Source organism: Phoca vitulina, unplaced genomic scaffold (assembly GCF_004348235.1).
Source record: "Phoca vitulina isolate PV1807 unplaced genomic scaffold, GSC_HSeal_1.0 scaffold4, whole genome shotgun sequence".
NCBI lineage: Eukaryota > Metazoa > Chordata > Mammalia > Carnivora > Phocidae > Phoca > Phoca vitulina.
Window position 1 is genome coordinate 36932114 of NW_022589707.1, and position 24190 is coordinate 36956303.

General features: G+C 39.0%; 1 protein-coding gene across 1 annotated transcript in view; it reads right to left on the minus strand.

Annotated features, from left to right (window-relative positions):
• The window catches only part of AVL9 (AVL9 cell migration associated), a 63983-nt gene extending 41602 nt beyond the window's left edge, over nucleotides 1-22381 (minus strand). The window contains exons 1-3 of the mRNA XM_032401815.1: nucleotides 22193-22381; nucleotides 2067-2187; nucleotides 71-156 (exon numbers count right to left, since the gene is read on the minus strand). Coding sequence (XP_032257706.1) covers nucleotides 71-156; nucleotides 2067-2187; nucleotides 22193-22285 — 300 coding nt within the window. The 5' untranslated portion in view covers nucleotides 22286-22381. The remainder of the gene's footprint in view (nucleotides 1-70; nucleotides 157-2066; nucleotides 2188-22192) is intronic.
• Nucleotides 22382-24190: the final 1809 nt, after the last annotated feature.

Genomic DNA, 24190 nt, shown 5'->3' on the forward strand with positions numbered 1-24190 from the left:
CTTCAAATTGTTTATAAAAATCTAAAATAATACCAGTGTTTTTTGTTGTTGTTCACTGTAACTACCATACCTTGGCTTCAATCTGTCGATAACAGGAGATACCATACACTGTGGCTCCGTTTCCATTTCTGGGTGGCAAGTGAAAAAACACCGTATCTAAGAGATACACAGAAAAATGTAAATACCAAAGTGAATTACCCTTATTAATAAATAATGTAAACTGAAGTATTATAATACAGTTAATTACAACCAAAATGATGATGTAACAAGGAACCCATGTCATACCTACTTCTAGCATCACAACCACTGGTTTCTTAGAATCCATCTTACTGCCTTACCATGTACATTCATTCATGCACATTCTCAAAAAGCCCAAGAGGCTGAATTATAACAGGTTAAAACTGAAACTACAATCACTTATCTCAGAAAATACTTAATCAAACCATAAGAGACTCTTAATCATAGGAAACAAACTGAGGGTTGCTGGAGGGGGGCCGGGTGGGGGGATGGGGTAACTGGGTGATGGACATTAAGGAGGGCACGTGATATAACGAACACTCGGTATAAGACTGATGAGTCACTGACCTTTACCTCTGAAACGAATAATACATGTTAATTAACTGAATTTAAATTTAAAAAATTAAAAAAAGGAAAATATTTTATTTCAGATTAAAAGAGGTAGAGAATCATACAAACAAAAGATAACACATGAATCTTGGATAGATCCAAGAAATTCTTGGAATAACTGGAGAAATTTGAACATAGATTAGATATTAGATATATTCAAATTACTGTTAAATCTCTTAGCTGTCATAATGGTACTGGAAGTTATCCTGAGGAACAATCTTACTCTTAGGAGTGCATGCTGAAGTATTTAGAGGTAAACTGTCATAGTGTCTATAACATGGTGTTAGACTTTCAAATAGGAGAGGCAAAACTGTACACACACATAAAGAAAATTTGTGGGATATTCACTATACTACTCTTTCAACTTTTCTGTATGTTTAAAAGCTTTCAGGGGCGCCTGGGTGGACAAAGTGACTAAGCGTCTGCCTTCGGCTCAGGTCATGATCCCAGGGTCCTGGGATCGAGTCCCGCATCGGGCTCCCTGCTCTGCGGGAGGCCTGCTTCTCCCTCTCCCACTCCCCCTGCTTGTGTTCCCTCTCTCGCTGTCTCTCTCTCTCTCTCTGTCAAATAAATAAATAAAATCTTAAAAAAAAAAAGCTTTCATAATAAAAAAGTTAGGAAGAAAAGGTTTGCAAGGTTAAAAATAACGTATTTAAATTTTACACTAAACTGCATAGTAACATTTGCTTCATTTCACCTGAAAATTATTAAGTATAAGGAAAAGAGGTAATTAAACCAAGTTTAATCTGGTGTTTTGGTAGAGTCCATGCCATAATAAAACGTCCTTTGTTGAGCCAAAGCACTCATTTATAGGGTCATAGGAGACTCAGTAGTAATTCACCATTGCTTTTTCTCTGAGGGTGTTAACATGTTCCTCTTATATGCAAACTTTTTTTACACCCAACATGGGGCTTGAACTTACAACCCCAAGATCAAGAGTCTCACGCTCTACCAACTAAGCCAGCCAGCCACCCCTTACATGTAAACTTTCAAGCAGAGCACTGCAATAGCAGTGGCTCCAGGGGTGGAGAAGCAATCCCACGTGGGCATTGGAGTACTAACCTAGTAAGTTTGCAGCTAGAGCCCTAGTCAATTGGTAGCCAGTACAGGTAAGCCCTTTAGTTTCCCTCCAAGAGGAGTCTGAGGTATGAATGTAGGAAGTGCTACCAGCAGCAGATGTCCTAATCTGGCCACTTACTTTGGCCAGGACTCCTGGCAAAAGAGTGGCCAACGTTCACTAACATTACCAACATAAGCCCAGCACTCCTCTGGAAATCTTCCAGTGCATGACTAGTCATCCCCAAACAAGCATTTAAAATATTTTATGAATAGTCACAAGAAGCCAAAGGCCTTTGATTTACCAAAATACTTAGAATCTAAGATGTCTTGGTAAATTAAAAAAAAAAAAGCATCTACTAATTGTTCCATTGTTTACATACCTTCCTGGTAGTTGTGTGCACCATCTGGTAAGGCAAGGAAGGGCAGATACTTCCATTCTTCAGGTAAAGTGTGGCTGTCGTGTCCATCTCCTGGAATCAGGGGCGGGTAAGAGAATTCAACCTAAAATAGTAAGCAATGTTAGCCAAAAGGTTTTACCATGATCAAAGGGAGCATTTTGCCTATCAGGATAGGCAAAAATACTGTAAAAACACTTCTTAAAAAAAAAAGATTTTATTTATTTATTTGACAGATAGAGAGACACAGCGAGAGAGGGAACACAGCAGAGGGAGTGGGAGAGGGAGAAGCAAGCTTCCCGCGGAGCAGGGAGCCCGATGCGGGGCTCGATCCTAGGGCCCTGGGATCATGACCTGAGCCGAAGGCAGACGCTTAACGACTGAGCCACCCAGGCGCGCCACAAAAATACTTTTTTTAAGAAAGATTTTTTTTTATTTGAGAGAGCGCAATTGAGAGCATGCGCAAGTGGGGGGAGGGGCAGAAGGAGAAACTCTCAAGCAGACTTCCTGCTGTGTGGAGCTCAACACAGGGCTCTATCTCATGACCCATGGAATCATGACCTGAGCCAATATCTCAAGTCCACAGCTTAACTGACTGAGCCACCCAGGCACCCTGGCAGAAATATTTTTTTAAGATTTATTTACTTTAGGGACGCCTGGGTGGCTCAGTTGGTTAAGTGTCTGCCTTTGGTGGTGGTGACGGGACTGGAGATTTACACTTGGGAACTATCATCAAATAGATGGTAACTGAAGCCATGAAGCCCTGAGAAAAACCAACATCCTACTGCATTGAATAGAAGAGGTCTAACCAAGAAGCCTGAGAAGTGTGAGCCAAGGTCTAGGTTTGCTTCCCATCAACTGGCTCCCTTGCTCACAATACTTGTAGCTCTGAGCTATGTTTTTCATGGGGGGTTGGCAGGAGGATTGAATGGGTGAGCATTAATCAACATTTCAGGTTTTTTTTTTAAATATTGAGAACTGATCAATGAAAAGTTCAAAGAAATCTCTCCAACACTGTGTCCTTTAGAAGTAACAAAGTTTTTAGTATACACCCTCAGCTTCTGATTACCCAAGTTTATCAGCATTTTCTCTGTGTTTCTTTTTGTTACTTCAATGAGACTTTTGGAGAAGAAGGAAGAATTAAATGCATGGGACTTGGATTATCATATTGACTTATAAGTTCTAGGTGATTTACATTTAATTTTCTTTCAAAATATATTCACGCAGGAATTTATACTGCAATAGTAATAATATACAGTTGCTCCTTGAACACAGTTTTCAACCACATAGGTCCACATACAGGTAAATTTTAATACAGTACAGTATGTAATGTATTTTCCCTTCTGTATGATTTTCTTAACATTTTCTTTAGCTTACTTTATTGTAAGAATACAGTATATGATACAAATAACATCCAAAATATGTATTAATCAACTGTTCATGTTATCAGTGAGGCTTCCAGTCAACAGGCTATTAGTAAAGTTTTGGGGGAGTCAAAAGTTATATATGCCATCTCTAACCCCCACATTGTTCGAGGGTCAACTGTATACACTAAAGTTGGAATCTGAGATTAAGAATCAGTTTTAGATCCTACCTCTAATGTGGAGAGATATGAGGCTCATCTTCCCACACCTCAACGGAATGAATCAAGCTGCCACTTGAGTCACATGAGAATTATAAAAGGGCTTTTTTTTTTTTTAAAGATTTTATTTATTTATTTGAGAGAGAGAATAAGATAGAAAGAGAGCATGAGAGGGGGGAAGGTCAGAGGGCGAAGCAGACTCCCTATTGAGCAGGGAGCCCGATGCGGGACTCGATCCCGGGACTCCAGGATCATGACCTGAGCCGAAGGCAGTCGCTTAACCAACTGAGCCACCCAGGCGCCCTATAAAAGGGCTTTAAAAATGATTTTTTAAATAGGTGACCTAGTTCCATATTTACAATCTTTAAAGATACTAAGAAGGACTATATACTAAGAAGACTCCCTCTCACCCTTGACACTACCACTCTGGCCACCCAGTCATCTTCCTGCCCCTACCTTCAGAAGCAACCACTGTTTTCAGTTTGAAAGGATTCTTAAAAGGTTTGAGTTATGGATGGAATAACTTTTCTCTCAGAGATCAGTCATTTAAGATCAGTTAGCTGAAGGCTGAGTATAGATAATCTCAAATTACATTTCGCATTTCTCTATCTTTTCTATGTATCACAGAGATTTCACATATTGTGTGGAGGAAAGTAGAATGTGAAAAGAGGTAATGGAGACTTATTCAAAGCTGATACTACGAAGGTGGTAGTTACAGAGTTTAAAAAAAAAAACAAACCCCAATTCGGAATTACTTCAACACCAAGAAAAAACAAAACAAAACCTAGAAACAAGGAAATAAATTATTGTGTTTTATGTAATCAACAACAAAGCCCAATATACACTTACTGATTAAGAAGTCTTGGTAATTATTACAACATGTTTTCTTTTGGGAAGCCACTGACCTTAATGCATAGCTATTCTATCTAAAAAACATTTAGTATACTGTAAACATGCTTTTAAATAAATACAAACATCATGGACCCAAATTCTCAGAAGTCCATCATGAAATATGTTGCTCTTTTTGTCCAAAACGTTTAATCTGAAATTCCAAAAGAAAGTAATACAACAATGCTCAACCTCATTTTTAATGATGGAAATGCAATTGGAATAATAAAATTTTTACTATATTAAAAACATGAAAAAGATTATTAGTATTTTGTGTTTACAAGAGTATGGGGAAATAAATAGGTGTGGCTATGGGAAGGTGAACTGGTAGAACAGTATGGAAGGCAATTTGGCAGTATTATCAAATCAATAACACATTTATCCTTTGACCCAGCAGTTTTAGGAATTTATCCCACAGGTACATTCACACCCACAGGTACTGATACATTCACATAGATACGTACAAAAATGTTCCTAGTAGGACTTATTGTCACATAAAAATTAGAAAACTAAATATTCATAAGAGTGATTACGTAAATTTTACATCAGTTCTATGCAGTTGTTAAAAAGAATGCTAGATTCACATACACTGATAAAGCAAGCTAGGTATGATATACAGTGTGGTAGGTAAAATAAGAGCCCTCCAGAGATGTCCATGTCCTATCCCTGAAATCTGTCTATATGTTACCTTACAAAGCAAAAGGGACTTTGCAGACACAATTAAAGATCTTAAGATGGGGGTTATTCAAGTGGGCCCACTGATTTCACAAGGGTCCTTTTAGGAGAGAAGTGTCAAAGATACCTGAAGATGCTAAGCTTCAAGATGCTTTGAAGACTGAGGAGGGGGCCATGAGCCAAGGACTGGAGGAGACTCTAAAAAGCTGGAAAAAAAAAGCAATAAAATCGATTTTCCCTAAGTGTCCTGAAGAAACACAGCCCTGCTTGATTTTAGCCCAGAGAGATTTCTGACCTCCAAAACTCTATATTTGTGTTGTTTTAAGTCACTAAGTTTGTGGTAATTTATTACACAGCAATAGAAAACCAGTACATACTGTTAAATTTAAAAAGCAAGCAGAATATCAGTAAAATACAGCATAATCCTATGTATACTATGATTCCATTTATGCAAAAAATACTTCTGTAACTTTCTAAACGAATTTTTAAAAAACTTGCTTGAAAAGATACAAGCTTGACTGCTAACAGTTTACCTCTGGAGAATGAATAGGGTTGGGGATTGGAGATAAAGGATGCTTCGCTTCGGCAGCACATACACTAAAATTGGGAATTGGAGATAAAGGAATATTCCTGTTTGTTTAATCTCCATCTTTTTTGGGAAAATTTCAAACTTACAGAGAAGTTGAAAGGATATAAACAACCTTATAAACATCATCTATATTCACAAACTGCTAATTTTTTGGCCACATGTGCTTTATCTGTGTTGCATGTATATACACGCACTTTTTCTGCATCACTTGACAATAAGTTGAGATTATCATTACTTTTAAGTAAACTGGTATTTATTTTTAAATGGATATGCATTTCTTTTAGAGTTAAAAAAAAAAAAAGATAACCACAAATAGCTCCTAGCTTTTGAAGGAAATCTTATTTCCATCCTATCCTTTTGGACACAAAGGGAGATACAGAAATCTGTCTTCTTTTCTGAAGACTTAGTTAACAAGTTACCAACAACCAGAGTTTAATATCTGATTCTTTGCTATGTTCCATATATTCTCTCAACTCCTCATTCTACTGAATGAAGATCTGTTTTGGGTGACTCTAGTTGGAACTTAAAATGAAGTCAACTCATAAAACTGTTTTAAGTGTAGATACTACATATACTCCAAGAATTCCATGGGTAAAATTAGGTTGACTTTAGGCTGACTTGGGCCCATAGTACTTATAATATTGTTTCTTTGGGGTGTTAAAAGGAAACCCACAGGCCCAAGCCACTTAGGCCAAGTCACCAAACTGGGCTTAATACCTAACACCTAATCATAAATTCCAACCTCCCCACAAAATGTAGTCTTAACTAGTGAGTCTGGAACTTTCTGATCAGCACCCTATGAGGTAATCTGTCATATGGGCCCTCTCTATCCCCACAAAGGAAGATGAGGTGATTCACCTAACAGAACACCGCCCCCCCCGCCCCTTCTCCCAAGGGAAACTGACCGGGCCCTGGAACAATCCTTCCTTCTCTTTTGCTAATAACTTCCTTGCCCTACCCTCCTTCTATAAAATCCTTCCATTTTGTACAACTCCTTGGAGTTCCCCCCTACTTGCTAGGTGGGATGCTACCCGATTCAACAAATCGCTTAATAAAGCCAATTAGATTTTTTTTTTAAAAAAAGCTTTTATTTGACAGAAAGAGACACAGCGAGAGAGGGAACACAAGCAGGGGGTGACGGAGAAGCAGGCTTCCCGCTGAGCAGGGAGCCAGGACCCTGGGATTATGACCTGAGCCAAAGGCAGATGCTTAACAATTGAGCCACCCAGGCGTCCCAAGCCAATTAGATCTTCACATTTACTCAGTTGAATTTTTGTTTCTTAACAGGTAGAATGCATTCAAAATTTCAAACAGCTAACTTTTGGGGCACAACTTTTTCATAAATTGTACACTGCCTGTACTGTGTTGTCAGCTCTCTAGAATTCTTCTGCTGGTGCTACTTGCTACCACTAAATTCTTGCATTTGGAAACTGCTGAAGATGCTAATCAAGTTCAAAACAGTTCACAAACTCCATTCTGTATCTACACATATACAACAATTTTCATGGTGATTTAGTATTGTTTCATTATTTACTCAATCCTCTACTGTTGAACATTTTTTTCTAGGTTTTTTTTTTTCTTCTTACATCTTTATAAATTGTTTAGTACTATTCATGTATGGCATAATAAAAAATATATACTGGGTCCTGTCCTTGGTTTTGGGCCTACAACTCCTAAAACCCTGGAATTTCCTGAGTGAAGGGAGCACCTTTTGTTATTTACAAGACAATTTCAACTGTATCTGGGTTTATCTAACGAGGGGACTTGGTAGTGGTGGGTCTACTAAATAGCTTTAGGATGGGGCCTGGTCACCAGAAAGGCAGATGTCCAGGGAGGGCAGAGGGGCTGGAGATTAAGTACAATTAAGTACCAATAACTAATGACTAAATCAATCATGCCTATGTAATGAAACTTCCATAAAATCCCCTAACAGGGGCGCCTGGGTGCTCAGTCATTAAGTGTTTGCCCTTGGCTCAGGTCATGATCCCAGGGTCCTGGGATCGAGCCCCACATCGGGCTCCCTGCTTTGTATTCCCTCTCTCACTGTGTCTCTGTCAAATAAATAAATAAAATCTTAAAAAAAAAAAAATCCCCTAAAAATAGGACTCGGAGATTCTGGGTTACTGAGGACAATGAGGTGCCAGAAGGCTAGCATTTCCAGTGAGGGCATGGAAGCTCTGTACCCCATCCACCACATCTGGTCCTATGCACCTCTTTCACTTGGCTGTTCCAGAGTTGTGTCCTTTATAATAAACCAGTAAAGGTAAGCAGTGTTTTCCTTAGTTCTAGTTGTTCTGGCAAATTACAGAACCTGAGATGGGGGCATGAAAACCCCTGAATTTGTGGCTAAACTGGACTCAGGACTGGCATCTCAAGTGAGGGTATCTTGGGGGACTGAGTCCTTAAACTTGTGGAGTTTGACACTAACTCTGGGTAGTTAGTGCAGAATAGGATTGAATTGTAGGATACCCAGTTGGTGTCTGGGGAAAACAAAACAAAAAAAGACTGTGTTATTTCCCAATCATTGGGACCGTAAAATCTTAAATTGTACAATCTTCGTATTTTGAATACTGACTACTCTATAAGCTCCCCTTTGGATATGTCCAAAATAATCCAGACAGACACAGTTCATGGCACAGAGGCTTAAGAGGAATTCTCATGGAAGTTACCTGAGATTCTCAAATACTCAGTTGAATCAAAAGGCAATTTAGACAAAAATGCTAATTAAACTAAGCAATACCATGAAAAGTAAAGGTAGTTACCCCTGAAACAAATAATACATTATATGTTAATTTAAAAAAAATAAAAGTAAAGGTAGCTATTGTAAGCTGCCTCACTGCACAACTCCAGTGGGCACCACCAGCAATACACTTGACGGGAAGGGTTCTCCCTGCAGCTACGCTGTGCGAAGTCTGCACAGGTGCATATGGCAGCCCTAAGTCTATGTGAAAAATCATGGACAAAACCAAAGTAAATCTCCAAAGACTTAAAAAAAAAAAAAAGAAACAGAATGATTATCATCCAGTAGGGTTACTATTAAATAATGAAAGTTCACAGCCCAACTCTTTATTTTTTTTAAAGATTTTATTTATTTATTTGACAGAGAGAGAGACAGAGAGAGAGCACAAGTAGGCAGAGTGACAGGCAGATGGAGAGGGAGAAACAGGCTCTCCGCTGAGCAGAGAGCTGGATGTGGGGCTCGATCCCAAGACCCCAGGATCATGACCTGAGCTGAAAGCAGCTGCTTAACGGACTGAGCCACCCAGGCACCCCTCACAGCCCAACTCTTAAGTTAAATTTGAGATCAAAAAAAGTATCTGGGGGTGCCTGGGTGGCTCAGTTGATTAAGTGTCGGACTCTTGATTTCGGCTCAGGTGATGATCTCATCAGGGTTGTGAGATCCAGCCCTGCCTCTAGTGGAGCTGGGCATAGAGCCTGCTTAAGATTCTCTCTCTCTCTGCCCCTTCCCCACCTCTAAAAAAAAAAAAAAAAAAAGATCTAGTAGGACATCAGAACATACTATGTGTGACAGATATACCAGATGTCTCCCCAGAAGGTAAGGTTATTAAATCCTGCAGATGTCAAATATCTCTTGTCAACTCATGTTCATGTGACTGAGTCTATTTTTATCCCAATTAGTAGTAGCATTTTATATACTTCCATGGTTGTAGCAGAAGAGGGGGGAAGAGACAACGGCTGATTTATAAAACGTAAAGGCAGAATAAAGATGCTCTAATCACAAGGAATAAAAAGGCAATTTTTCTAAAGGCTAAATGACTATGTAAGAAATGGTAATGTTTGTTCACACCATGAATGGTTAAAAATTACCACCCATTTTCAGAGTTTACAAATCAAACTGTAAAGGTATCCCCTAGGGACACCTGGCTGGCTCAGTCAGTAGAACATGTGACCCTTAATCTCAGGGTTGTGAGTTCTAGCCCCACAATGGGCATGGAGCCTACTTTAAAAAAAAAAAAAGGTGTCCATTAGTCAGACTGCATTTTTGTGGTCCTCAAAAACAAAAGATTGAGAAAACAACAAAACAATAACATAGTATCCTGGTGTGAACTCTGAGTACTTCAAAAGTACCCTCTGTTTGCTTTCTAACAATGAAACATCCATTCCACTGTAGAGAACCATACAACTAATAGAAGCCACCATGCCAAAGAGCACACAAATTAAACACATCTGTAGTGCTCATAGATACTGATGGCGTAAGAGGTATGCTTCCTAGAGATGCTGAGTCAGCTGCTCTGCCTCTACTCCCTTTCTAGGCACCTCAGGGATTCCACCCACCCTTAACTCAGAAGCATGGGTGTTTATTTTCTTAACAGTTAAAACATTTTAGGCACCAAAGTCAAGGCCTTGTCATGTTTTTCTCTTTAAAGAAAACCCTGGATGGAGAAGACATGTCTTCTTGAAGTTATTTGCTTTGCCAAATCTCTAGAACAGTTAACATTACAAGAGAACTGGCACTTTACCTCTTTAGTCTCTTAAAAAGTTGGCAAATGACTATACTTGTCAGGGTTTATTTCTGAAACAGACTGTGCTTAGCATTCCTCTACCTCAGCATGATACATTATTTTACAGTTTCATGAGTGACTGGATGCTTAGAAAAATAAAGTGTATACTGTAAAAGTGCAATGGTACTACTGAGACCTACCAATTAAAACCAAATTTTAGGGGCGCCTGGGTGGCTCAGTTGTTAAGCGTCTGCCTTCGGCTCAGGTCATGATCCCAGGGTCCTGGGATCGAGCCCTGCATCGGCTTCCTGCTCCGTGGAGAGCCTGCTTCTCCCTCTCCCACTCCCCCTGCTTGTGTTCCCTCTCTCGCTGTGTCTCTGTCAAATAAATAAATAAAATCTTTAAAAAAAAAAAAAACAAAAACAAAAAACCAAGTTTTATTGTTTTTAAAATTAAATGGAAACAGAACAAAAATTAAATGAAACAAATACCTTAGTTTAAAACATGTGCTTTTATATCTTTAAGTGAATAAAGGCTGCCAGTCCTATTTTTTCTAGAATTAAAGAACTATTATACTAATCCACATTCCTTTAAGATGAGGTACTTGGGCCTTTTGACTAGAACTGTCATCTTCTAGTAATTCACCAAAATGACCAACACAAAGGGAAAAAGAGAGACACCAGCTATATTCTCTAGGCCTTTCAAAAACATGGAATTGTTCCTTTGGCCAGATACATGTGAATCTACAAGAAAGGTGATGCTGTGGACATGAAGGGAATGCTCACTGTTCAAAACTGAATGGCCCACAAATGTTACCATGGCAACACTGAAAGAGCCTATAGTGTTACCCAGCATGCTGTTGGCATTGTAAACAAACAAGAGCAAGATTCTTGCCAAGAGAATTAATGTAAGTATTGAGCACATTTTTTTCTTTCTAAGTGAGCATGGAGCCCAATACGGGGCTTGAACTAACGACCCTGAGATCTAGACAGGAGCCGAAATCGAGTCAGATGCTTAACGGAGGGAGCCAACCAGGTGCCCCTAAGTACTGAGCATATTAAGCACTCAAAGATCCAAGATAGCTTCCTGAAGCATGTGAAGGAAAATGATCAGAAAAAAAAGGAAGCCAAAGACGACGGACTTGGGTTCAACTGAAGTGCCAGCCTGCTCCACCCAGAGAAGCACACTTTGTGAGAACCAATGGAAAGGAGCCTGAGCTGCTGGAACCCATTCTTTAAGAATTCATGGCAGGATAAGTGTAAAAAAATAAATAAATAAAAGACCTCAAGACTGTAAACAGAACAAAAAACAAAAAAGAAAAAAAACAGTTGAGGTACTTGGATTATGAACAAGAAAACAGATGATGTGTATTTTAATTTAAATAGAGAACTTTTTTAGGGGTGCCTGGCTGGCTTAGTCAGAAGAGCATGTGACTCTTGATCTCAGGTTTGTGAGTTTCTCTCTCTCTCTCAAATAAATAAATCTTTTTAAAAAAGCTCCATTATATGGAAGAACATGACATTTTGCTTATCAATATTAACTACATAATATGAGGGAAGCTGATTTTCATACTAAAGGCAGTTGAAGAACTAAAATTAAGACTTCATTATGCTGTTTTTCTACTTTAAAACCACTGAAACTTTACATATACATGTTCACTAACATTAAACTGTGTATACAAAGCCAATTAAAAGTTTATAAGACTTTACAGAGCCATGCTCTTTGTAAAATTATTTCTTCCAGGAAGGAAAAATCTTTACATATGAAGAGTGAAATTGACAAACTCTACTAGTAAGTATTCATCTCCATTCATTTCAAGTATATCTGAGAATAAACAGAATTATTAAAAGGATTTGGCATTCATTGAAATATCATTATTTGCAGACCTACAACTCACAAATCAGAAATGCCATCAGGTATGGAGTCAATGAGTTTGTGTTTCAGAGAAATAAAGTGCCATTTATTTCCAGTAACACCAGATTAGTTTTGTACTAAGTGCTACTTTATGTAAAGCTTGGTAAAGATAGCTTCAGATGTACTTACTAATTATGAGCTCTTACTTAGAAGTAAAAAATAGTTTTGAAGGATCTTAAATGTATTTGACTCTCTAGGTCTTCTATGTTACAGAAATCCAGAACTCCTATATTATCCAAGGTTCCAAGTAAAATAAACACTTTGGTCGTATAGCACAAATGTGTATAACTACATGAAAAAAAAAACAACTTTCATAAACTTAAACCTGATAGTTAAAAAAAAAAAAAACCACCACTTAAATTTTAAAGTAAAACGTTGTTATATTTGTAATATCCCCAAACTGGGAACAACAACTCACATGTCCATTAACAGGAGAAACGGTCAAGGATGGCATACAAATATAGTATTATACAGACACTACCGACAAATCTATGGTGACATAGGTCAGAATAGTGGTAACCTTCAGGCAAGTCATGACCAGGAGGGGGCGCCGGCATGGATCTTCTGAAGTGCTGGAATTAATTCTGTCTCTTGATCTGGAGGGTGATTACACGGATGTGTGTGTACGTAAAAATCAATCAAGCTGCACCCATAAGTTGTATATACTTTACTGTTGATAAAGTATACCTCAAGAAAATCAAATACTGCTGGGGTGCCTGGGTGGCTCAGTTGTTAAGCGTCTGCCTTCAGCTCAGGTCATGATCCCAGAGTCCTGGGATCGAGCCCCGCATCGGGCTCCCTGCTCAGCGGAAGCCTGCTTCTCCCTCTCCCCTCCCCCTGCTTGTGTTCCCTGTCTCACTCTGTCTCTGTCAAATAAATAAATAAAATCTTAAAAAAAAAAAAAAGAAGGCTAATATAACCTTGGTGTATTGAGAGGAATAAATGGGATAATAAACACACATCTAGCACAGTACTCAGTATATAGCAAACATTTCATAAACAGCAGCTATTATTATTGTTAATATTTTCATAGAATAGCAATGATAAATTGCATGGTGCCTAAACTTTATATTGGTATAAGCTCTTATTAGTTTTTTAAATCATTCACGAAGGTAGGAATTATATTTAGGGCATACTTTGTGGAATTTAGAATCTTTGCTACAACTTGTTTACAAAGAGTGGAGAAAATCACTGTACTTAATGGAAATTTATGCTTTCAGCACATAAGTTATATTAGCATCCAAGAGATGTCTGGGTTTTTGTATTAAGCTATAGCTTTTATGTCTCTGAAGATACCATGCTTATTTAACACAATACATGAAGACAGGACATAAAAAATGATTGAGCCATTGTTTCTTTGAGCTATTCTTTTTTTTTCTCAATTATTACTTTTAAGGCTCAAAATCGAGAGACTGCAAATGGAGAATTTTTGCTAAGTCCTAGCTCTGCACAAATAGTTTAAACGAAGAAAATCATATAATAACAGTTTTTGAAATAGTCCTTTCTTTTTTAAGATTTTATTCATTTATTTGAGAGAGAGAGAGAGTACAAGCAGGGGGAGGGGCAAACGGGGAGGGAGAAGCAGACTCCCTGCTGAGCAGGGAGCCTGATGCAGGACTTGATCCCAGGACCCTGAGATCATGACCTGAGCCGAAGGCAGATGCTTAATAACCCACTGAAGAGTGGCTGCTAACTTCTCTGTCATCTCCCTCTCTATCAAAAGCCCAGCTGAGTCAGAAGGCATGTGCGAAATACTCTATGTTAAAATAAACCGAGAATGCCACAGTACAAGTAACATTTGTTATGAAGGCAGAATCATCCCGACTAACTTATAACTTAAATTGTGTTCAGCATGTTCTGCTTCAAAATCCGTTTTACCAAGATCTCCATGAAAAAAAGACGGCTTAAAATGAAATCTCCGTATTTAGGCAAAAAGGAGCAACGATTCCACCACAAGGATGTTCTTTGTAGCACTATTCAAAATAGCAAAAAATTGTGGAGTACCACCTAAGTGTCTAAAATGAATAATTAAAAATTTCCCCAAAATACTATTTAGCTATTTTAAAATGCTATAATTCAATATTTATTAATATGAAAAGATATTAATGGCACAGTTACATAAAAAAGGCAGGTCATAAAACTTGATTACAGTATAATGTTATTGGAAAAAGTTATGTATATTTGTAAAAAAAAAAAAAAAAGTAACTGGAGAACTGCAGGGATAGTCATCAAGGTCTTAAGAGCAGATTTTTTTAGGATATAGGATTTTAAGTGTTAGTTTTCTTTTTTTCTTCCCTATATTTTCTCACTTTTTTACTAGTGAGTACATATTACTTCTGATCATGAGAAATGCTGTTTTTTAAAATAACTGGAATGATTTAAAAATTGCCCAAAATATCAATTTAAATAACATCCTCTAAAAATATCCTACGAACAAACCGAAGTTTTAACCTGATGGTATCTTAACCAAAGAACATAACAGGGCCAGTCTTTCTCAAAATTATTAAGTAAAGACTCCTCTTTCTCTATGTCTTTATCTTCCCCTTGTAGTGCCCATCCCCACTAGACCAGAGCCCTTCTGCAGACTGCCCTTATCTAGCAAAATCCATGATCCTCAAAGGATGTGAATCACATTATACCATAAGGGAGAAGGTTATTCACGAAACATAAGCATTTTACTAGGGAATCAAAGACTTAAGCCAAAGAAATTTAGGCTCTATTAGGCACTTTTTAGCTAGCTGGCTGGAATTATAAGAAGACAAAAGAATCTTCTACATATTCTAAACTTCCATTACATAGGTTGACACCCACCCTTGTTAGCTGTGATGCCAATGCCTAAAAGAAAACTATTCCACTGCTAAGGTTCCAGCCCTGAAAAGTGAGATTTTCATAATTTTGGTATATAAAAGCATGGTTAGGGGCACCTGGGTGGCTCAGTTGGTTAAGCGACTGCCTTCGGCTCAGGTCATGGTCCTGGAGTCCCTGGATCGAGTCCCGCATCGGGCTCCCTGCTCGGCAGGGAGTCTGCTTCTCCCTCTGACCCTCCCCCCTCTCATGTGCTTGCTCTCTCTCATTCTCTCTCTCTCTCAAAAAAATAAATAAAAAATCTTTAAAAAAAAAAAATAAAAGCATGGTTAAAATCAGAAAAAAACCTCTACCAAACTATTCAAGTTCAAGAAATGAAAATGCCAGTGGAGGGCTAGAAAATGAAATCTTTTTTCAGGACAGTTTCTCTGAGTAGCTAAAAAGAATCTTTAGATATTATTTCTTCCCTAACCTCTAACTTCCCAAAAGTTTGTTCTTTCTGTTCCAAACGGCTTATATCCCAACAAGAATCACCAACAATACTCCAACGTTTCAGCGTGGTCACCACAGGATTCCATCAACAGCAGGTGCCAAAACTACATGCTTGTCGGGCAGCCATCTGTCACCAAAACCTCAATGGGTCAGGGCTTGGCACTATTACCCTAACAAACCAACCCCCCCCGCCCCCCAATCTCCTAAACCCAGCTCTGAATCTGCAATATAACATTCTGCTACTCATGGAGATTTTCCCATGATCAGCCCACCTAGACCAAGAGGAAAATGTCCTTTTCTCTTCCCTGCTTCAGTTGCTTTATTCACCTTGGAACTAGTATAAACATGATTCCTAGTTCTTTCATAATTCTATTTTTTAAGGAAGTACATCCCGGTAAAACCAGTTTATTCAAGAATTTAAAACTGCTAGCTATGTACACAAAACTATGAACTCTATCAGAACAGTGGTAAAAAATCAGTAATAATTCCAACTTTTTATGATATCACTTTGGAAAATAACAATTCCCTATTAATTTCAGTGTTTAAAAAAGTTCCAATCTGGGGCGCCTGGGTGGCTCAGTCTGTTAAGAGTCCAACTCTTGATTTTGGCTCAGGTCATAATCTCACTGTCTTGGGATCAAGCTGTGCTCTGTGCTCAGCGTGGAGTCTGCTTGAGATTCTCTCTCTCCTTCTCCCTCAGACCTCCCCCTCCTTCTCAAAAAAAAAAAAGTTCCAATCTATTTACGAAAGAACCAAAAAGTTTGATATTTATTTATTTTGCCAAAACTCATGCTAATCTAACAAATACAGTTTACATATTTACCACCACAAATAAGGAACAAAAGTCCAGAACACATAATCTATAACAAACTACTATAGATAAGGTGTCCATAAATTACGTCACATCAAAGAGTTTTTGTTCTCTTATTATTCCCCCCAGGTATTGCAGGTGAGTTTTTAAGGAAGAAGGGTCCTTTGCCAAATGCTAAATTAAAAAAAAAAAAAGTTCAGGGGCGCCTGGGTGGCTCAGTCATTAAGCATCTGCCTTCGGCTCAGGTCATGATCCCAGGGTCCTGGGATCGAGCCCCACACTGGGCTCCCTGCTCAGTGGGGAGTCTGCTTCTCCCTCTCCCACTCCCCCTGCTTGTGTTTCCTCTCTCGCTGTGTCTCTCTCTGTCAAATAAATAAATAAAACATTAAAAAAAAAGTTCAGCAAAAGAGTTGAATGGATAAATATTTCAAAACTATTTTAAATGTCATGTTAGTACTTTCACTTAAAATGATCTAAATGTTAAGTATATCAATAAACCAGAATAATCATCACTAGAAACTAACCTGTTAACCTACAGAAGAATTCACTCCCACAAATCTAAGTGAAAAAATGATCAAGTGATAAAGTCAGATGTTCATTTTAATTTAAATGAATTTTTCATTTAAGATACATCTGAAGAGGGGCGCCTGGGTGGCTCAGTCGGTTAAGCATCTGCCTTTGGCTCAGGTCATGATCCCAGGGTCCTGGGTTGGAGCCCTGCATCGGGCTCTCTGCTCAGCGGAGAGCTGTTTCTCCCTCTGCCTGCAGCTCCCCCTGCTTGTGCTCTCTCTCCCCCTCTTTCTCTGCCAAATAAAATCTTTAAAAAAAAAAAAAAAGAAGATATATCTGAAGGCCTCAAAGGTAAAAAAAAAAAAAATGCAGGATACAAGATGAATGACCATCTTCTATGTCTAGTTTGGGGACCTTCAACACAGCTGTATTAGAAGATGGCTTTAACCTTGTGGTTCACGTGAAACTACCTGACTCCCTTATACCACTATTGAGCACCTTTATAACAGAAGAGTCTACAAAGATTTAGTACATCTTCCCATGTAAAGTTATCATGCTTATTTACCCAGCAGACTGCTGAAAGGCATTATTTTTAAACAAAAGTTTTACTTCAGTGCACTTCAATGTGAAAATGACAAACTACAACTGAGTATGGTAATTTTCACTATGAATAATCTCAGGGCATGGAAAGAAGTGATCAACAAGACCAACAGCATGTGAATACTTGGAAGAGTAGTTTAACAAAGCACTCTTACACAGCCTAAAATAATCTTAAGTCAGAATCACAATTCAATGAGCCATGCACTTTTAATCCTTTACACCTGTAAGTAAAATCTTAAACTGGAGAATAAAGTGGTTGATTAATCCATCCTGGGGGAAATCTTATGTAATTATAGCCTCCGAAACACTTGATATGCTGATTAAAGAAACAGCAGTCTCTAGAACATTCTAAGAATTAATGAATGTAACGCACTCACTTTCCAAAACAAATGGATTTTGAAGAGTTAAGAAAGCAGAGTTGTAGGACATCTAAAACGACAGGAGGGGCGCCTGGCTGGCTGAGTCAGAAGAGCATGCGACTCTTGATCTCAGAGTTTTGAGTTCAAGCCCTATGTTGGGTGTACAGATTACCAAAAAAAATAAACTTAAAAAAAATTAAAAAGACACTGATTTGCAGCAGTGAGGAATATCCTTAAGAACAAATATAACATATATTGGAAATTTTAGTACACTTTATAATACTCTTCCATCTGGCAAAATCAATATTTTATAAAAACTAAAAAAGTAGGGCAATCAAAAAATGAAAAAAATATAGCTCAACTATTTTCCTATCTTTTCCAATACTATTACACATCCATTTAACAAATTAGGTCTCTGGCAAAAGTTTCATTGTTTTTGACTGAACTGACCTGTCAATTTTGTCAACCAACTCAGTGGGAGAGAGTGTTTCATTCATTTGCTCTGTTGTCTGAGTGGAATGGCTGTGTTACCATTCCCTACACCCAACCTGGCTATATCGCAGAGGGTTTCCAATGAAGGTTTTTCAGATTATACACTCATCCAACCTTAACTCTCTTTACAGTCCAGAAATTATTTTATTACCTATCCAACAAACCTTCATTAGAGGAATAACAGAAAATTAACAGATTACCAGTAAGCCAAAATTTTTCTGAGAAATAATGCAAGTTCTACTAAAATTAAATGTTTGACTCTTGTAAAAGCTAGAGAATACTCAATATAAATCTAAAAATCACCTTTTTACTCACTGCATTTTGACTTTGACTAGATACAGCAAATTCTTGTTTGATTTGCAAAACGAGGTTCTTAGGTCTTCATTCTCTGCCTCGAGAGGTAAGTGTAATTTTTAAAAGCTGCTTTCTTTCAGTCAGCAGTAAGAAAATAACCTATTGGGAATGCACACTGGTGCAGCCACTGTGGAAAACAGTATGGAGCTTTCTCAAAAAATTAAAAATAGAACTACCATATGATTTAGTAATCACATTACTGGGTATTTACCCAAAGAATACAAAAACACTAATTTGAAAGAATATATGCACACCTATGTTTATTGCAGCATTACAACAGCCAAGTTATGGAAGCAATATTTTTTTTTTTTTTAAAGATTTTATTTATTTATTTGAGAGAGAGAGAATGAGAGACAGAGAGCATGAGAGGGGGGAGGGTCAGAGGGAGAAGCAGACCCCCCGCCAAGCAGGGAGCCCGATGCGGGACTCGATCCCAGGACTCCAGGATCATGACCTGAGCCGAAGGCAGTTGCTTAACCAACTGAGCCACCCAGGCGCCCCTGGAAGCAATATTGATAGATGAATGGATAAAGTGTGGTACATATATAATGGAATATTATTTAGCCATAAAAAAGAATGAAATCTTGCCATTTGCAAAACATGGATAGAGCTAAAGTGTATAATAAGTGAAATAAATCAGACTGAGAAAGACAAATACCATATGATTTCACTCATATGTGGAATTTAAGAAACAAAAAGAACAAAGGGGAAAAAAAAGACAAAATAAGAAGCAGACTCTTAACTATAGTTGAGAATAAACTGATGGTTACCAAAGTGGAGGTGGGTGGGTGGATGGATAAAATAGGTGATGAGAATTTCACTATATTATACATCGGAAATAATATAACACCATATATTAACTATACTGGAATTAAAATTAAAAACTTTAAAGAAAAATAAAAGAACCTATGCTAGATTTTTCATCTTTCAATGCACTGTGGCAGAATCCTTTACATTTTCTTCCATTCTATCAGCAACCCAGATGAACAGACACTACTCAACAAGTATATTTATTAAAAAATAATTGCCCTGTTCTCTGTGAAACATCATGTGGATTACAAAAAACAAAAAAAAAACAACAAAAAAACAAGGTATGTATTTTCCCTTTCTACTAAGAGCCTACAACCTAAAAGTGCTATTAAAAGAGAAACGACTGATTACAAAGACTAGGGACATCTGGGTTTCAGTGTTAGTGCTCAGTCTCTCCTTAACCAAAATTTCGTTAGGCTCCTCGGAACTCTCTTCTCAACTAGGGCCTGACTTGTTGGGCTTCCTTGTTTTTCTCTGCATTATCTAATTTTAGCAAGAATCCTTTTAGCTGGGTATAGCTAGAAACCCCCTTTACCCCTTATGCAGTAATTTTCCATCCATTGACACCCCTCCCCCCACTCTTTGACCATAAATGTCTCCTTTTCCTTGTATTCAGAGTTGAGCCCACGTGCTCGCTTCGGCAGCACATATACAGAGTCGAGACCAGTTCTTTTTTTCCTTTTTTAACACATTTCGTTTTTTTTGGGGGGGGTAAGATTTTTTAAAATTACTTATTTTTGCCAGAGAGAGAGAGAGAGCATCCAGGCGTCTCGAGTTGAGTCCAGTTCTATACTGAGGTCTCTCTTCCCCTATTAAAATTGCTTTTCTGAATAAAATGTTTTTATTGCTTTAACTATTGTCAAGTTCTGGTTTTCTGATAGCACCAAACTAGTTAATTGTTCTTAAGTTCCAGGGAGCTGGATGATGAGGGATGATGCAGACTCGATCCTGGGACTGGGACTGGATCCTGGGACTCCAGGATCATGACCTGAGCTGAAGGCAGTCGCTTAACCAACTGAGCCACCCAGGCGCCCCTTCCTTCTTATTTTTTAAAAGTCCCAGTTTGGTTTGGAAGTGGGCCCCTACTTCTTTATCCTAAAAGACTCCTAAATGCCATATGGCTCAGCAGAATGTACACCTATGATGCCAGAAGCAATTCTACATCTGACTCCAGGACTGTTTTGCAGTGTGATCTCAGCAAGATCAATTTACTTCCTCCAAGTTTCAGTTACTTTACCCATATCTAAAGTGAGTTATAAAGTGATAATTAAGATCAAAGATGTGTAGTTTTAAAGTACTAAAAATCTTTAAAAAACAAAATAAACAAGGAAAAAAAGAAACAAACCAAAAAAAACCAGACTCTTATCTACAGAGAACTGGTGGCTACCAGAGGGAAGGTGGGTGGGGGGATGGGTGAAAGAGGTGAAGGGGATTAAGAGTACACCTATTTGGTGAGCACTGAGTAATGTAGAGAATTGTTGAATCACCGTATTGGACACCTGAAACTAATATAACTATGTTAATTACACTTAAATTAAAAATTTTAAAAGTATTAAAAATCGAATGAACACGGTGTTTGCATGCCATGATACAATCTCAAATATCCACCCTCTTACTTCTAAATATAGGGCCACATTTTAAAAACTTATATTCTATTGCTGCTGCTTGGAATTTTTTTAAAACCACACTAAATAACGTCACTTCCTCCTCGGTGTCTTTCTATGCCATTTTCCCTTGAGAGACAAGGAACCAAGTACCATACTTTAAAGTTAAGCAATGGTTAGAACACACAGAATCACAACCATCTTTTCACTCCACTTTCCGGTTATCCTCTAACGGATTTAAATTTTGCTAGTAAAAGTCTAGAATGTTATGTTTTCTGTGAAACGCAAGAAACGAAATGCTACGTTACCTAGTAGTGGTAGTCAGTATTTTTAACACATTTCAATTTCCTGTTCACTCGTACATTATGACATCATTGCCTTCCAGTGTTTGGGCTCATTAAATAATTGTTTCTATTTTGTTCCCTTACCTCCAATGTATATACTGCAAACATTCCATTGTTCCCATTCACTATTTCAGTGAAGAAGCGCAATAAAAATGACTTTGTATTTGCACACTCCTTTGCCCGGTAAATACACTTTCTCTTATCGCAACTGAACTGGAAAGGTCAATTTCTCACCAAAAGGCAAGATCTAGACAAGATCAAATAGCAGAAGCAAGGCCCAGTGGGAAGGGGGGGAGGAGTCAATACACCACCCAAACACCACGGATTCTAGGGCTTCCACAGATAAACAAAGGAAGTTGATTTTCCCACGACGCCGCCTGGGCTCCAACCAACCCTAAGCATTTGTGTGGAAGCCAACTGAGCTCATTACCTTGAAAACGCAGTCCAAGTGCTGAATTTTTCTAAAGGCTCCCATTATAGGTGGACACCCACCAGAAAGTCAATGGAGGCAGAGACGAGTAAGGAACTGAGTGGGGCTGACCTTCGATTCCTCCTCCCACTCCACCAAAGAACCTAAACACCTACCAACCCCAACATACCAACACAGAGCTCCTCCGCTGCTCAAAACACAATTTCAGGGGCAGCAGAAAGAAGGGAGTATGGGTAATGGGCTTCAGGTGCGGCGAGTGCGAGGAGCAGGTGTGAAGTTCAGAAAAGCCAAGGGCGCTTAAGGCAGCACCGAGCCGACCTGAGGGGAGTGGGCACCGGCTGCGCGCGACCGCACGAACGGCCGGGGGCGTGTTCGAACCCCTTCCTCACCTGGCAGCCCTTCTTGTGATGAAAGCCGACCACCACGATGTGCAGTACTGGCCCCCGCGGGGCGCCATCGCCTCCCCGCCCGGCCTTCTCCATGGGCGGCCGCCGCGGGCCCGCAAGCCGACGACTTCAACCGCCAAGGGCGGCGGGCCGGGCGACCCCGCGGTCCCCAGGAGGACGGCGAGCGGCGAGTTTCAGGTGTCAGCGAGGGCGCCGCATAAGGGCCGCGCAGGGGGCCCGGAGGAGGCCGAGGCTCCTCGCAGCTCCGCGCCGCCCCCCAGGGCCGCGGCCGCGCTTCCCTCATCCGCTTCCGCTGCTTCCGGGCTGTCACCTGATGCGGCGGGCCGCCGCCAGCGAGGAGGGGCGGGACAGGACCCGCAGGGAACCTGACGGGGCGGGGCCTGGGTGTGGGGCGGGGTCCGAGGGGAGTGGACACGGGGCCGGGGGCGGGGCCTGCGGGGACACAAGGCGCCTCTAACCCCTGCCTCTTCCGTGCGACCTTAACTCGCTTTCTCCTCCTTTGCCCTCTCTTTTTCCTCCTTAAAATCCCCGCCCCTTCCCTCCTCTTTCTTTAGCTTTCCTCTTTCTTTAACGTCTTTTCTTGTTCACTCCCCTTTATCCAATTCCTTCATCCATTTCCTTCGTCTCTCTGGCCTTGATAACAGGGAGTCATATTGGTGGGGCTCTATATCTGTGTATTCAATCTTTAAATTACTTCCCCAGGTTTTTTCTTTTGCTTCGTTCTAGAGTTCTTTTTTTTTTTTTTTCTTATTTAAGTATTATGTATAGGAGTTTGTAAGCGTTTCAAGACCTGAAGTAAAATATCCTCAACAATAAAGGAAGTTTACAAGGAGACCTGTAAATGATTATTCTAGTCCTGATGTTTAAAAATATATATATTATTTTCATTCTGTCTTTTTCTGGCTTTAGTACTCTGGTCAGTACAAAATAAATTTGATTTGTTGTCAACAGTATTTTTAATGTCCTAACTAATTGTACTACTTCAACTTTATTTTTAAAGACTAAAGGATAGGTGCCTGCTTCAAACAGAGTTCGAGATTACTGCTATAATTGGCTGTGAAGTTTACCATTACTGGTTGCATATCCCTTAGTTTAGACAACCTTAGCAGTTATTTTACATTCCTGGCCTTGTAATTTAAGGACTTGCATTCTAATTGAAGTATAGCTGAGAAAAACAGTAGGCTTCCTATAAACCAGTTTAGTTTCTATGATTCAGTAGAAGTGTTTTAATGCTAATAAAAATATTGTAGAAAATTTTCAAGATGTTGCTACCATTTCTTTACTATATTACAAAATTCTTGGTGTTGGTTCAGAACTGTGTGTGAAACTATATTAGTCCCTGTATGCAGAATATCTTACTGTTTTCTTCCATCTGCCTCAATATTTTCCACAATTGGCATAGCCAAAATTAAAGTGTAATAGAACAGTCATTTTAAAAAGATGTAAGGGTAGGGCATCTGGGTGACTCAGTTAAGTATCTGCCTTCGGCTCAGGTCATGATCCCAAGGTCCTGTGACTGAGCCCAGCATCCGGCTCCCTGCTCAGCGGGAAGCCTGCTTCTCCCTCTCTGCCTGCTGCTCCCCCTTCTTGTGCTCTCTCTCTCTCCGTCAAGTAAATAAATAAAATCTCTTTTAAAAAAACTTTATATCTACAGTGAACACCAATTATTTAATTCATTGTGCAGGAAACCCAGTTACAGCTTTATAAAAATCTGTAACACTTTGCATCCTAGACCTTCCAACTAAGATTAAATCATCTATTCATAACTATTATGTTGCTTAAATGCTTAAAAAGTATATTATTGGGAAAATTGGAAGAGAAAGTAAGCAAGGGAATTTCCAGAATTTTTCCATCTCTAAATATACAGATTGGTCCATTTAGCAGTATAGAATGACAACCTTCACATTGTTTTTTTAAAAAAGATTTTATTTATTTGAGAAAGAGATAGCAAGAGAGAGCATGAGCAGGAGGTGGGGAGAG